Genomic DNA, 15,417 nt, shown 5'->3' with positions numbered 1-15,417 from the left:
TAGTGAGCCCATCTAGAAACCAAAAGATGAACAGAGAAGGAGCACATTCTTACCTTGTTTTTGAGCCAGTATCTCAAAGGTTTCTTGATGGTTGAAGCTTCCTGTAAGTAGACCCTTGAAGGATGAAAAGCAGAGAATTTAATTTTCGGAAAGATAAAAGGAATGCCTTAACAATTGGTTTCAGTTAGTACCTATACGCATAGCTCTGGGGTTTTTGTTTTGTTTTGTTTTGTTGTTTTTAATACAAACACAAAGCACTTTGATGTCAAGGGGATGGAACCCTTGATGTCTTACAAAATCAAAAAAATAGTTTTTCTTCTTATGTTAGGATGAGAAAGCACTGGTGTGCATTATAGACTACTTATTAGTAGGTATGCCTGCCTGATGATTTCCCCTGTTGGACCACGCCTGAGGCGTGCTAAGCAAGTGCTCTGCCACTCTGCTACATGATCAACCCTTTCTGATGCCTTTTAAAGTTAACATTTTCATTGTCTGCTTATATAAAGCACTGAAAGAATGTTCAATGGATAACTATGTGGTTATTTGTAGATATATTACAGATCCTATTTTATAAAATTTTTCAGTGAGACCTATTTGAATATAAGATAGAAGCTCCAAATCAGATTCAAAACACCTGGGGTTGGTGTTTTCAGAACTTAGACATTTGGATGGGGTTGAGAAAGTACAGTACCTACTTGATATATAGGACACCCTCTTCTTCGCCGGAGAGTTTAGAGGGATACTCTGTAATCAGGCATGTTAACTCTTACGAAAACATAAAGATAGTTACACCATATGCCATAAGTAGATTTGTGTTAGTTATTACTTTTAGACTAATGAAAACTTGAGAAACAAAATTTATAGGTTTCAGTGCTGTTTAGTGTTAATGGGAAAGTACAAGGGAGAGTTGGCTTGAAATCCCATTCCCGTTTACTCAGTAAATGTCCAGTGATATAGTAGGGGTTTTGTTTCATTTAAGAACACAAAATGCCCTTCTGCATAATGGCTTCCTCAGTAGCACTATGCCTGGCTTTGTTTTCAGATGCATCATTAACTAGATGCTTATGCACAAGATGCATTTTGGCCTTTTCTTTAAGGCATTGAAAAGCAACAGAAGATTTGAAGAGAGCTAGCTGTCCTACATCAGCTGTAAAACACCAGGGCAAGTGGAATGCTTTCTGTACTGAGGGGCCATTCTTTCTTTGTTAGTAGTACTTGCTATAAGGGATTTCCCACTGCATTTTATTCTCTTAACAGTATTGTCTCTGTTTACTACAACAGTGCTCTGAGATAGAATTTTACTTTATATTTCAAATGGGGTTTACGCCTGATGAGCACTTCTGTAGGAAGCTTCTGGAAAAATATAGGTGCTTTAGGCAAATGAGAGGGATTGTATTGTGTGGCATTCTGCTTTCTTGAAAAGGACTTCTCCACTTCTCCAAACAACGCTTATGTTATATTTTGACATTGGATATCCCAGGATAATGTTTATCTGTTCTCATTTTAGAAATAGAGACATAACAGTTTGAGTTATGAGCATTTCTGATTCTGTTCTAGTTAGCATGCTACCATACTATCTATTGCCTTCTAACGTCAGCTTTAAGTAAGCCTTCCTCTGCTGCTTTTCAGTGGTGAATAATGCGCTTTTTTTTTTTTTTTGCTTTTGTTTTTGTTTTTGTTACTCTGTAGCTTTGGCTGTCCTGGAGTTCACTCAGTAGACCAGGCTGGCCTCCAAATCACAGAGATCTGCCTGCCTTTGCCTGCCCATGTGCTGGCATTACAGGCATGTGCCACTGTGCCTGTCTAAATAATGTCTCTTAACTCAACATTATTTGTGATCATTTTATGCATTATAGCTAATGGTTATTGTACGGGTAAGTAATGTCACATTTGCCAAGGTCTTGTTAACCTAGGTATGTCAGGGATATTGAGAAGAAGGCCATTGCTCCTTTGGAGAAAGTTAGCCTAGCGGTTTAGTGTTCTTCCCTCTCAGTAGAAACAGAAAAGAATAATGTCAAGAGCATAGAAGCTCATGCTGGAGGGAGAAGCCTGTTATCTTCTGTCTGTCTCTTTGTGTCTGGATTTGTTTTTTGTTTTGTTTTGTTTGGGGAGCTTCTTTGTTTATTTGTTTATTTGTTTTTGCCTGGTCTTCCTTTGTCTTTGTATGTGGCCAACATCATACTAATTTGCCAGAATGTATTATTCAACTCTCTGGTCTTTAAATGCCTTTCTATCCCAAATTTTAGCTTTGTAGTGAGTTTGTTAAGGTCTACCAAACTTCATTGCTTAAAAACATACTTAGGTCAGAAGGAAGGAAAAGAAGAACTCCCCTATCAGTGGACTTGGGGAGAGGCATATGTGTAGAAGGGGGAGGAAGGGAAGGACTGGGAGGGGAGGAGGGAGAGAACCACTGGGGGGATATAAAGTGTAATTAATAAAAAATTAAAAAAAAAACATACTTAGGGGTTGCCTGCCCCAGAGGGTCTACTTACTCTTTATGCATGCTTTCAGTCCCTAAGGTTTACCCATGTGTTTGTCTTGTTCTCTGCAGTATGTATACATATAGTGTCAGGCTTCTTATCTATAGACACCAGAGATGAAAATTATCAATAAGATAACACCTCTGTGCTAAGAACAGTGACAACTAGAGTCTCATCACATGAATAGGATGAAAGTGTTTAATATTTGACCAAATTGTGGTCTGAGAGGAGGAGATTGTGCTGCATATCTCTGTGAACCAGAGTCATCACAAAAGTCCTTGAAGATGAGAAGGAAGCACAGAGGTAGACTAGTAGCTGTGGAGACAGAGCTCAGGTTGGAATGACAGCATTGCCCGGCCAAGGTACATGGATGCTAAAATCATAACAAAATACAAGCTAGGATTCCTCCCCTGGGGCTTGCAGGGGTAATGTAGCTTAGGAACACCCTGATTTGATTCATGAAGCCTATTATAAACTATGGGGTCCAGAGACCTGATGGAGATATGGCTGTTATACTTTAAGCCACTAAATGTGTTGTCATTTTACCAGAATGTGTATTAGACCTACTCACAATTGAGATCACTTTATACTGACTATGGCAGTAGGTGTGTAGTTTTAAAAAATCTATTAGGTTGTCACTGTGCAAAAGATATATATGCAGTTTTGAATGCAGATATCTTTAAACTCCCAGTAAAAGAACTATTTTAGTCTTAATTCCACAGATAACAAAGCTAGTACTTAATCAAGTAAGGATGAGGGTTTTTTTTTCCTCTCATTAATGTTGCACCAAAGGACACAGAAGCCTCACCATTTGCAAATTATACCTTCCTGGTTTGATGCAAATTTAAATTAATTTGTACAATATTCTTCTGATTCTTCTCCATTGTTTTTATTCCAACATCCATAATTTATCTTCTAAACTTAGGTTGGCATAACTTAGCTGGCCACATTAATTTCTAAACTAAAAGTTGTGTGCAATAACACAAAGGCTTTCTTTTTAATACATATTGGATTAATCTCAAAACCTTAGGCAAAACGTTAGAGATTCCCATCAAATTCTTCTTGCCACTTGCTACTGCTTTTGTCATTTAATTCCCCAAGTATGTGTGTACGATACATTTTATTCAGCAAAGGGATACATGGGAAGTCTATAAATTCTAGGTACTAGAAAATGTTAGCTATCTGGGATTTCAGGGCATAGGCTGTCTGGAGATTAAGTTATCTCCTAACGATGAAAATTTGTACACAAACAATTAATGATGGTGGGAAAAGTAGGTACTTATCCAATTGTTAAATCTCTCCTATCATTTTATTATCATTGAAATTAACCATATAGGTAAAAATCTAGAAATGCAATTGAGTGTCTACTTAAATGTTGCTATCTCCTCCTTAAATGTTGCCACAATTCCTCCTGTTATCAGAGGCAATGACTATCACATATTTCTCTTATTATTTTATTCTCCAGGTCACTGCCAAATCTCTAAAGAACATCCCCAGGTCTTTAAATAGTATGTTTTCCTTTCTATAGCTTTTGGGCACTGGCTAATAACCTGCTGCTGGTATTTATCTCACTTATGACCCTGCATCCCATGTTCTTAGCCATCCTGTGACTACTGATTGCACAGACTTAATTTTATAATGAGTGGAATACACCTGGACACTGAATTACCCACTTCTTTCAGAGTCAGCTCTGAGATCTCCATTTCTTAGTCTACTACTGGCTAGTCTCTGTCTGCCTATCTACTATTTCTCTATCTGTATCTCTCCATATCTATCTATCTATCTATCTATCTATCTATCTATCTATCTATCTAATAATCAAGGGCATCTCCTCTTCTTGCTTCCTAAATTAAGTGTATTTGTGTGCTGACCCTGCCAAATATAGATCTCTCTTATATATTTCTCAGTACATTTTGATGGTATTTTCATTTTCATAGTTGCCAACCTTGGTACTATTCCTTCTGAAGTTTTATCTACTACCTATTAATAATACTCATTTATGGAGTGATTCTGAATACTGAAGATCAATAAACAGAATGAATATTGCTTATTGTATACTTGGGTAATGTGTTAAAATTATATTTTATCTTTCTATTAGTTCAATTTTATGATAGGAGTACTACTGAATTTTCCTGGAATGAGAGCATCAAACTTTCTCTGTCCCAGCTGTGCATGACATATCTTTATTTTTCTCACCTATCAATCTTTCTTCATGGAGACCTCCTTCTCCTTGCAGCCTGACAAGGTCCAAACTTCCCACACTGCTCTTGCTCTTGCAAACTCACATGGATGCTTTCATCTAATTATTTGTGTTTATATGTGTGCATATACTTTGTATGAAGTTTGCCTTGACCACCATGGCAAAGTGCACCACACCAAGGAGCTTCCGAAGTACTTTATTTCTGACAGCTGACAGGCTGCAAGTCTGAGAGAGACACTAATAGGACTGGTTTCTTCTGAGGCCTCACTCCATGACTGCGGAACTCCCTTTTGTTGCTTACATAGTCCTTTCTCTGTAACTCTATCTAAATTTCCTCCTATAACAATATCAGCTAAATTTGATTAGTGTCCACTCTCCAGTGATTGGGTTTCAGTTCAATTAACTCATAAAGGAGCCCATTTCCAAATTCAGTTCCATGCAGAGACAATGTGTGTTTACACAGCATTGTTTAAGAGACTCATATCATATACTGGCATATTTGTGTTTCCATAGTTAGTCTTCCTGAGATAACTATGAGAATGTGGTATTTGTGAAAATAAAGGGTTGTTGTTGTTAGGTCTCTGGATTTATTATTTGTGATAATTTTTCAAAGTTCTACTCTCATACATTATATCCCATACATTATATCCCAACTGCAATTTCCCCTCCCTCCACTCCTCTTCATGAATGGAGGAGAATTTTTTAAATTATTTTGAGAGTAAGGGGAACAGGGGCTGTCTCTGACGTGAACTCAGTGGCTGGCTCTTTGATCACCTCCCCCTGAGTGGGAAGCAGCCTTACCAGGCCATAGAGGAAGACTATGAAAGACAGTCCTACTCCTGATAGGCTAAGGTTAAAAGGAAGGGGAGGAGGTCCTCCACTATCAGTGGTTGGGGAAGGGGCACGGGAGGAGATGAGGGAGGGAGAGAGGGCGGATTGGGAAGGGATGAGGGTGGTGCTACAGATGGGATACAAAGTGAATAAATTGTAATAAATTAAAAATTATATTAAAAATGAATAAAGAAAAAAAGAGACTAATATAATGACATCATTTTCCCTCCCCTTCCCTTTTCTTCCTCTCACATAGCCCGTCTTCCTCTTTCAAACACATGGCCTCTTTTTTATTAGTTGTTCTTACATATTTGTATGTCCCTAAATTTGAAAATACAACCTGCTCAGCCTATACAGTGTTACTTGTGTATGTATGTTTTCAGGGCTAAGCACTTGGTATTGCATATAGTGTGCTTTTCCTTGGGGAATTTTGAGACAGGTCAGCCTATCTGTGTAAGCCTGGCTGCACTGGTATTCACTATGTTGCCAAGGCTGGCCTCAAACTCATAACAATTCTCTTTCCTCAGACTTTCCAGTGCTAAATTTAGATGTGTAAGACATCACACCAGGTAGGAGGTGTCTTAAATTGTTAGTGTTTATGTTGTTTTGCTTTATTCAGTGATACATGTCCAATACCTAGACAATACCTGGTATATCTTAGGTATTACATGAATAATAATGAATGTGGTAGCCTCTTGATAAGTTCCTTCCAACTAAAGAGTCATGTCTTGTCGCATTTCTGGAAAGTTATCTTCTATTATATTAATTCAGCCCCCGTTGTCAAAAAAAAAAATTTTGCATTATTTTTCCAGTTCTGTTAATTGAATTTTGGACAAGTTTGATTGATCTCATTTTGAGTCTATCCGTTGTTCTATTTTGAAGGGGATTGGATATGTTGACCTTTAACTTTACAGTGCTTTACAGACTATTCCTTATTTTGATAAACATTTATTAAATTTCTATGAGTTGTCTTGTTGTTTTCTTAGGATGTTGCCATTTTATGAGTGATCTATCTTTGCTGATCTTTTTGTGTTAATGGTGTCATATTTTGTTTCCTGACTTACATTGTCACTTAATTCCTAGGCCACATTTTTGCTGTTTGTGTTCTTTTTCTTATGTATTGATTACTTATTTTTTGGGACTCCTTGGTCATACTGTTTTAGTCTGTAATAACACAACAACAGACAGAAGGTTTATTATAAAGGTGGGAGCTTTTTCCTGCTGATATCACACTATGTTAGGCTGGCTCTTAATCTAGAGCAGTTGTTTTTCAACCTATGGGTCATGACCGTTTGACAAACCTCTGTCTCCAAAAATATTTACATTTTTATTCATAGCAGTAGCAGAATTACAGTTATGAAGTAGCAATGAAAATAAGTTGTAATTGGGTCACCACAATATGAGGAACTCTATTAAAGGGTTGCACCAATAGGAATGTTGAGAACCACTGCTCTAGAGGATCCCTTTAAAGTAGTGTGAAAGGTCTTTGGTTTGAGGAATGGCCCACACTCGCTTATATCTCCACAAACTACGTATTCCTCTTTCTTAGGTAATACCTTCTGATTTTCACCTGATAGCCCAAGCTAGAGTATGTAGACTATGATCGGTGCTTTATTATGTCTGTTTCCAGTTACTGTCTTTGATTTCTGTTTTATTTTCATGGCTTACAAGACAAACACATTATCCGAATTCTTTCTCCTTTTCCCTACCCTAAAAAGAACAAATCATTAACCAAACTCACTTTTCCTGACTTTTTCGTCTTGATTTATCTGGTTACTATTTCCTAGCCATCAGTGATAAATGCAAACGAACTATGTGTAGGATCAGAGAATCACCAGAGTTACTGCATCCTGAGCCGGAGTAAAGCTCGTATGTAATCTTCTTGACTTGGATCCCCTATGTTACTTTTTGCACCTAACTCATCTCTTCACTTTTCCATTACACACAGGTCTGCAATTAAAGCATTACGTCCTGGAGGGCTGCTTGTGTATTCGACATGCACACTTTCCAAGGCTGAAAATCAAGACGTGATCAGTGAAGTCTTAAGTTCTGACAGTAACATCATGCCTGTGGATATTAGCGGGATAGCAAGAACTTGCTCCCAAGACTTCACATTTGCTCCCAGTCACCAGAAATGCAGTCTTTTGGTGATTCCTGAAAAGGGCAAAGCTTGGGGCCCAATGTATATAGCCAAACTGAAAAAAAAAAAAAAATCATGAGCATAGGAAAATGGCACCATGAATTTTGTAAGCCATGTTGATATGCTATTATATGTATATTTTCTGAGCTTACCACATGTTAGTATGTAAATACTTACAGTCACTTTCCCTAGGACCATTTGGAAATTTGAAATCCTCTTTAGTTAGTACTTCAGCCTCAAAGCTTAGGCTTAAGAAATTTTCAGGTATAATTTTGTTCCCTCAAACTTATCTATAGTGATGATTTAAAGTGGGACATATGGTATTGTTTGTCTATAATAATTTTTTGTCTTTTAATTGGGATTTGATAGTTAACTAGAATACATGGATCTGAGCATAAAATGTTTAGGACTGTATTCTAAAACATGGGTGTTTTATCCTTTAAAATTGTGTATTTGCCAATCCTCTTAACCATTTCCTCATCAAATGTGTAGATACTTTTTGTGAGAACAATTGGTACACCAAGGCTAACTTCTTAAGCAGCACAACTTTCTAGTTCTAGCAAAATAAGTTTCTTATTTGCAAAGTTGCTTTGTGTTAAGGACTGTCTTCTGTTTACTGCAAAGGTCAGTGACTCTATTGACACCAGCTTTATTTCTCCCCATTTTCTTTTATTCACAAATACAAATTGAAAGGGTAAATTATGTTGAAAGGCCTTTAGAATAGCAGATTCATATGCACGGGTTTGACTTTCGACATTCAGCTTGTAGAATAATGGAATCTATCCAGCAGGCTATAAAGCAAGCACTTGAAGCAAACCCAGAATGATTAATAACGGCAATAACTGAACTATATTTGGAGTGTTTTCTTACATAATTGCAGTCATAATGAGTACTACAGAATCTGATTATCTTACAGTTGCAATCTGGAGGGGCTTTTTATTTCACTTGGTTATAAAATGTTATATGAGAGTGTGATGTCACATATTAATGTAGAAGAGGAAGTTGCCTAATGAGAGTCAATTGCCCGTTACCAAGACCCCAAACCATTCATTGAATGGCTCCCTCTATTTAGTCATATCTCATGAGTTTTGTGTGTGCTTATATGCTTAAGATTTTAGAGTCAATTTTCAATCATGATTTTTTTAATTTAGAAATTGATACACTTACATCCAAACATATATTTCCAACTGTTTTAAGAAAAAAAAAAAAAACAAAAAAAAAAACATACTGGTATACATGGCAGCTCATGCCTATAATCCCAGCATTTGGGAGGCTGAGGCAGAAGGATTATAAATTCAGGCCCAGCCTGGGCTGCCTAGTAACACCCTCTTTAAGAAAGAACTAGGGAGGAGGACAAAGGGAAGGAGGGAAAGCCAGAGTGAGAGAGAAATTTACAAAGCATAGAAATTAGCTTTTTACATTTAAACAAATTATTTTTATCCTATTTTATGTGCATGAATGTCTTGCCTACATGTATGTCAGTGTATCAAGTGCATACCTATTGCCTGAGGAAGTCAGAAAAGGGCTTCAGATCTCCTAGAACTAGAGATGTAGATGGTTGTGAACCACCATGTGGGTACTGAACCATGTGGGGATTGAACCCTAGTCTTCTGCAAAAGCAACAAGTGCTGTTACCTGCTCAGCCATTAGCCCAAAATTAACTTAAAAAATCAACTATGGGAGCATAAAATTCCACTGATCAAGAATAGCATTGTTTGTTCTGTTCATTAATCTATTCATTACATACTGGGAGGGCCAGGCCCTCCTCCTTTCACTGTACTGTCTCACCCAAAATGGATTGTAAGAGCTTCAAGATTAGCGGCTGGGCTGCCTGTTATCCACTATTCAGTTTCCCACTTATGCACAATTCCCTATTCTCAGAGCATCAGAGGCTTCACCAGTACTTGGGAAAGAAAAGCCATTGGGCAGATTACAGGAAATCTTATGGGAAAAAGGGGATATAGAAAGACATGGAGGGGCAGGAGCTCCACAAGGAGACCAACAAAGCCAAAAAATTCTGAGCTCAGGAAGTCCTGCAGAGACTGAAGAATCAACCAAGGACTTAGCATGGAGAGGACCTAGACCCCCTGCTCAGATATAGCATGTGGGCAGTTCAGTCTCCATATGGGTTCTCTAGTAAGTGGAGCAGGGGCTGTCTCATGACATGGACTCAGTGGCCAACTCTTTGATCACCTCCCCCTTGGAAGGTGGCCTAACTAGGCCACAGAGAAAGGGGATACAGACAGTCCTGATGAAACCTGATAGGCTATGGTCAGATAGGAGGAGGAGGTCCTCCCCTATCAGTTGGACTATTGGAGGGACATAGGGGGAGAAGAGAGTGGATGGGTGGGACTGGGAGATGATGGGGGAAGGGGGGAAGGCTACAGCCTGGATACAAAGTAAATAAATTGTAATAAGTAAACAAATAAATTTTAAAAAAGAAATATTTCAGTCCTTTTCTGAGAAAGTGTGTCTTGTGATTGTAATACTAAGGTATCTCTCTCAGGTATGTTGTGCCTCCCTCTCCACACAGGTGGTGAGCTGAAGGACAGAAATTTGGGCAGCCTTGCAATGTCAACTGAAACCTGAAAAATAATTGATGCTGCTTTCTGTGGGATGCAGTCACTTTCAAAACAGCTTCATAAAAATTTAGGTTACCTACCAACATATTACCTTCTCCCTGCCATCAGCACACTGAACAGCCACTAGTTTCACAAATAGACTAAGAACAAATGTAATGCATTTAAATGGTTTGTACTAAATTTTTAAAGTATAAGATACCATTTGTGATTTGGCGTCAAGGTGGCCTACTGTTCTTTATCCTATTACATATATCCATTTAGCCTTATACTTAAATTACATATTATTCCCTTAGTGGTACTGTGAAAAATATGCTTTCATATAACGTAGGTAGATATAAAATAACGGCTACCTGAATATACGGTACATGAATAAATAATCAAGGCCTAATAGCCCTTTATTCAAGAAGCCTGTATTCCTGGTGAGAGCATGAGGTCATCTGCATAGGCTAATGGAAGTCATCTAAATACAAGAGAAAATCGGAACAAATAGTGACAATTGTATTACATGCCAAGAAATCCTTTGATGCAATTGAATGGGACTACTTGTATCATGTGTTAGGTAAATTCGGCTTTAGGGACAAATAGAGCAGATAGCACAATTTATTTTCAGCTCGTTTATGTGGTTCAAATCAATGGTTTACAGTCTCCCTTTCCTGGCTTATTGCTGCACTGGGGTTGGAAGCAAGGATGAGGCCCATTCCTGATGTTCCTCTACAGGCTGACAGTGGTATTTATAATATCACCCTATCCAGGGGCACCTACCAAAGACTCAAATGGAGGCTCACAAGTTAAATACTGTATGCTGATAGTCTAGTAGTGCTGAGAGCCCTAACACTGTCTGTTCTGAAAACATTAAGTGGAATGTCAGAATTTGAAATGGCTTCAGGCTGCAAAATCTGTGGGAAAGAATCAGAAATACTGTCTTGACAGAATAGTTTCTGCTAACATGACAAGTGACATTTTATAATACAATATAAACTTAGACTTGATTTGGGAGTCTCATAAGGAACTCATTAAGCAAACAAGTAAAACATAACATGTAAAAATGGACCTATAAATCCAGTGCTAACTTTTTTTTTTAATTTAAAGTGGGTTTCATTAAATCCAAGGAAAATCAAAGCTTAATAGAACGTGTACCTCTTTAAAATTTAATTCGATAACTAATACTAACTCCATACTTCTCCGTAACTCTTTATAACTGAAGAAATCCATCTCCTTAGACAAGTAAGACCACACAGTCATGATGAAACCCTAGGACAGTATTGTCTACCTCAGGGGAAGGACTGTTTGCCTCATTGGAAGCCATTTAATGGAATACGTCATGACTCAATTAAGCTTGCCATGGTTTGTCAAAAGGAATTTTCCACCGTGTATTTCTACAGAAGAGGCTGTTTACATGTGAGTGACTACAGCACCAACACGATAAACAAAAGCCAAAAGTGTGTTTCGCTAAAACCTAAGAAACAGGACCATAGCACTTCAATCTAGTTTTTTAAAACAGAAGGGAATATAATTGCAGATAATAGTAAGAATAGGCAAAAGCCAGAGGAATTAGTGATGGTGGGAGGGGGAAAAAGAGGGGAATCAGCTTGTATTAGCTTGTAATTGCTTTTGTCTAAATATCTTCACTTACTTATCCAAACAAGGTATTAACCACCTTTCCAAAAAAGTACTTAAGGGCTAGAGAAATGAGGAGGCTAGAGACTGTGGGCATTCTCATGAAATGATGCTGATAGGCAAGGATTGCAGAATTTACCACTACTGACTCTCACAAAAAGAGGAGAGGGATATGGTGATGACAACTATCTTAAACCACTAGAACATACTCTGTTTCGCATTTTTAGTCACAATTGTATGGTATAATTAGCTGTTTCATGTGGCACATGGTAGATACTCCTCTTAAGTTGATTATTAAAACAAAACAAAACCAAGCTTAATTGCAGACCCTAGATTGTACTCCCTGTGTATAGCAAATACAGGAAGCAGACACAAATGTAACCACCTGTGTTCTTCAATAAATGGTTTCTCTGTCAGTGAGTTACAATAAACTGTAATTGTAGTCCCCGACATACAAGAGACCAACACAGGCACATCATTTGAGCTTAGAGGAAAAAAGACCAAGCTAAGCAGCATAGACATTGTTGCAAAAGCGTCTCTATATATGGGTTTATCTTAGATTCCAATACAGATACCACTTAAGTCCTTCACATGAGGCTGTAGCTAGCCTATGTGAGTGTTGTTTTTTAAGATGTATTTGTGTTAATTATGTATATGTATGATTGTGAGGGAGAGAATATGGGTATATGTGTTTAAGTACAGGTGTCCATGGACGCTAGAGTCATGGGATCCCCTGGAATAAGAGTTACAGTTGGCTGTCAGCTGTGGGTGTGGATGCTAGGAACAAAACCTGGATTCTGTGGAAGAGCAATTAAGTACTCTTCACCACAGAACTGTCTCTCCAGACATCATGTGCTCTTTTGAACTACGTAGCTCAAGTAAACATTTACAGTTACATATACAGTTAACTTGGTAGCTTCCTTCTCCATTCATGTATTAAGTTGACAGAAGCAATTTGATATAATTTGTAAAAAGGTGATTGCTGTAACAGGTTGAGTATCTATCTGACAATCAGCCTGGGGCAGAACTTATCTTAAGGTGATGAAGAAGCTTTCATCCGCCAGGGACGCTACAATAAAACAGGGCTGATACATCACCAGAATGGCGCTCTGTGTACTCTCTGTCTGGGCCGCTGTATTCCTGGTTTCAACATCTCTCTGGACAGCCTTTTTAATATTATATTTTCCTGATTCCTTGATTTAATCTCCCCCATGGCCTCTGTCTCCATTATGTTCAATGCATCATATGTCTGAGAATCCCTAGACCTTGGCATTATTTAAACCATACTGTCCAGTGGCCCTTTCTGCATTTTTAACCCCTCATTGTCCTATTTTTCCTTCTCCTCTTCCTTGGGATCCCATTAGCTCTGAGGGGAGGGATTTGATGGAGATCTCCAATTTAGATTCAGCATAATGTCTGGCTGTAGGATCTAGATATTTTTCAATACTTTTGTTTTCTTATCATAATGTTCCTGTGTGCCAATGATATATATACTTAGTTTGTTTATAACCTACAGCCCCTCTGTTGAGACCTACTTTAGTTCACCTGCTTTCATCTTAAGCATAACAGAAACCATTTTATTTTTAAGTCTCCATTTTGATCCTAAGGTGAAATTAAGTCAGGTTCTCAGGCTCTACCTGCCTGAGAATTTGAATAGACTTTTACTTACATTCAATACATATAGAATGCTTGAATTAATGATATATATTCTACTTAAACAAAAACACAATACACTGCTATGTTCCTTTCTCCCAGAATGGTGGGAAATGGGAAGTCCCCAAGCCTATATCCTAGCCAATCAGCTTAAAATGCTTTGTCTGGCTACCTAGATACAATGTACTTGGAACAAAATTGATTCTTTTTGTGTTTAGCTAGTCAAAATGATGTAATGCTGCCGTCTTCTTGCTTGCCACCTGGTTACCTGGTTGTTACCTGGTTACGGTATTTTTTTTTCTTTTATAAAAGGCATATTTTATAAACAGACCAGTGTCACAGTCTGCTCCTCAGCCCAAATTGTATCCCTGACCAGTCAGTCTTTGTTCAGCATTAAATAAACTTCCATGACTCTGAGTCTGGAGGTCAAGTGGTCAGTGTGCGGCTATTCCTGAACTCTAAAAACTTTTTCCATAGTGAATTAAAAGAATAGACTACTTTGAAAATGGTTTTCACTGGTCTGAAAGATGCAAATTCAATAGAGAATCCATGCTATTAAGGGCAAGCTTAGGCATCTATACAGTGTGGAAGTTTTTCAAAATGAAACACGTTCAAATAATCGAGTTGGGATGCCATTAAATAAATCAATAATTGTCTTATGGATGTTATTTCAAACCTATGAGGAATATCTAAGGGTAGAAAAGCAGATTAGGCTGAAATACGAAAAGTAACCATTCCCAGGCACATCAAAAACAGTCAGAAATTGATTGTAAGGTAACACTGAAGAAGCTATAGAAAAGTCTTATTTTTTTGTAAACAAATGTTAAATTTGAACTGTTTTTTTTTAATGAAAATTACTATGATCATGAACTTCACTGACCTTTAAATTGATTGGCAGCATTAAGTTGTCTCCAAACCTACTGAGCTTCAGTTGTCTAATCTTTAAGTTTAAACAGATTAACTGAAAGAAAAGTGAATATATTCTGAGGTTTTCCTATGTTCTAGGCCCTTCTCGAGGTATTCATATTTGCTAATTTATTTAGTCTGATGTCTTCTCCTTGGGAATGTTCTCTGAACTTTACCTCTGGATGAGGCAGACAGCTAGTACTGCATTCAGAAGTCAAGAGAGCTGGAAGGTAGGACAGCAGTGGCAGAATCAAAAGAACTTCAGGTGGAGTCTACTTGCAGTCTGAGCAGGCAGTGTGGGCACATGAGTCAATTCTAGGACCAATGAGAAGACAGCCATCTGTGTGAGGTTACCTACTTGGCAAATATTTTCCTCTGGCTAAAAGGACATTCTATTACTTCATTAAGACAGAAAGCATGTTTTTTTTTTTGTTTGTTTGTTTGTTTGTTTTATTTTTTTGTCTGTCTCCCAGTAGCAGCAAACCAGACTTTGTTTTCAAGCATGAAGATGTTCTCTATTTTGTATCTAAATCCTTGGTAATATAAATTGATCAATTTTTAAAAGCAAAACATTCTGCAGCCCTTCTCCCATATTTTCTTACATCATTTCTTTTACAATAAACAGAAAGCTGTGTAAAAAAAAAATGCCATGTACATTGTCATTTTGTATGACCCTCAAGTCCACAAAGGTCTATGGAAAATTTTAAAGCTTAAAAAAATAAAATAGAAATGGATAATGTCAATCTGTGCTATTCTGTTGAACAGATACGGCCATGTGAACTCTGAGAATGTTTTTTTAATTGACTTTTGAAAATTTTTATACAGTATAATTATATTATATTCTTTCCCCTCCCTCAGATCCTCCTAGATCTCCTTCCTCTCTACTCACCCAACTTTATGTTTTTCTCACACACACTTGTGTGTGCTGCAGCAATGAAACCATGGAGTCCATTTTGCATTGGCCAGTTACTCATGAACAAGCTGTCTGCTCTGGAGTGCATTTGATAT

At 37.6% G+C, this 15,417-nt stretch overlaps 1 protein-coding gene across 2 annotated transcripts in view; it reads left to right on the top strand.

The window, feature by feature from the left end:
• Nsun3 (NOP2/Sun RNA methyltransferase 3) overlaps positions 1–15,083 on the top strand; it is a 56,915-nt gene extending 41,832 nt beyond the window's left edge. For both annotated transcript variants that reach the window (XM_060370608.1, XM_021628180.2), the window contains one exon: positions 7,460–15,083. In XM_060370608.1, the coding sequence (XP_060226591.1) occupies positions 7,460–7,730 (271 nt within the window). In that variant the 3' untranslated portion in view covers positions 7,731–15,083. The remainder of the gene's footprint in view (positions 1–7,459) is intronic.
• The last annotated feature ends 334 nt before the right edge of the window (positions 15,084–15,417 follow it).

This window comes from Meriones unguiculatus, chromosome 17, assembly GCF_030254825.1.
Source record: "Meriones unguiculatus strain TT.TT164.6M chromosome 17, Bangor_MerUng_6.1, whole genome shotgun sequence".
NCBI lineage: Eukaryota > Metazoa > Chordata > Mammalia > Rodentia > Muridae > Meriones > Meriones unguiculatus.
This window is presented reverse-complemented; position numbering and strand designations above follow the sequence as displayed.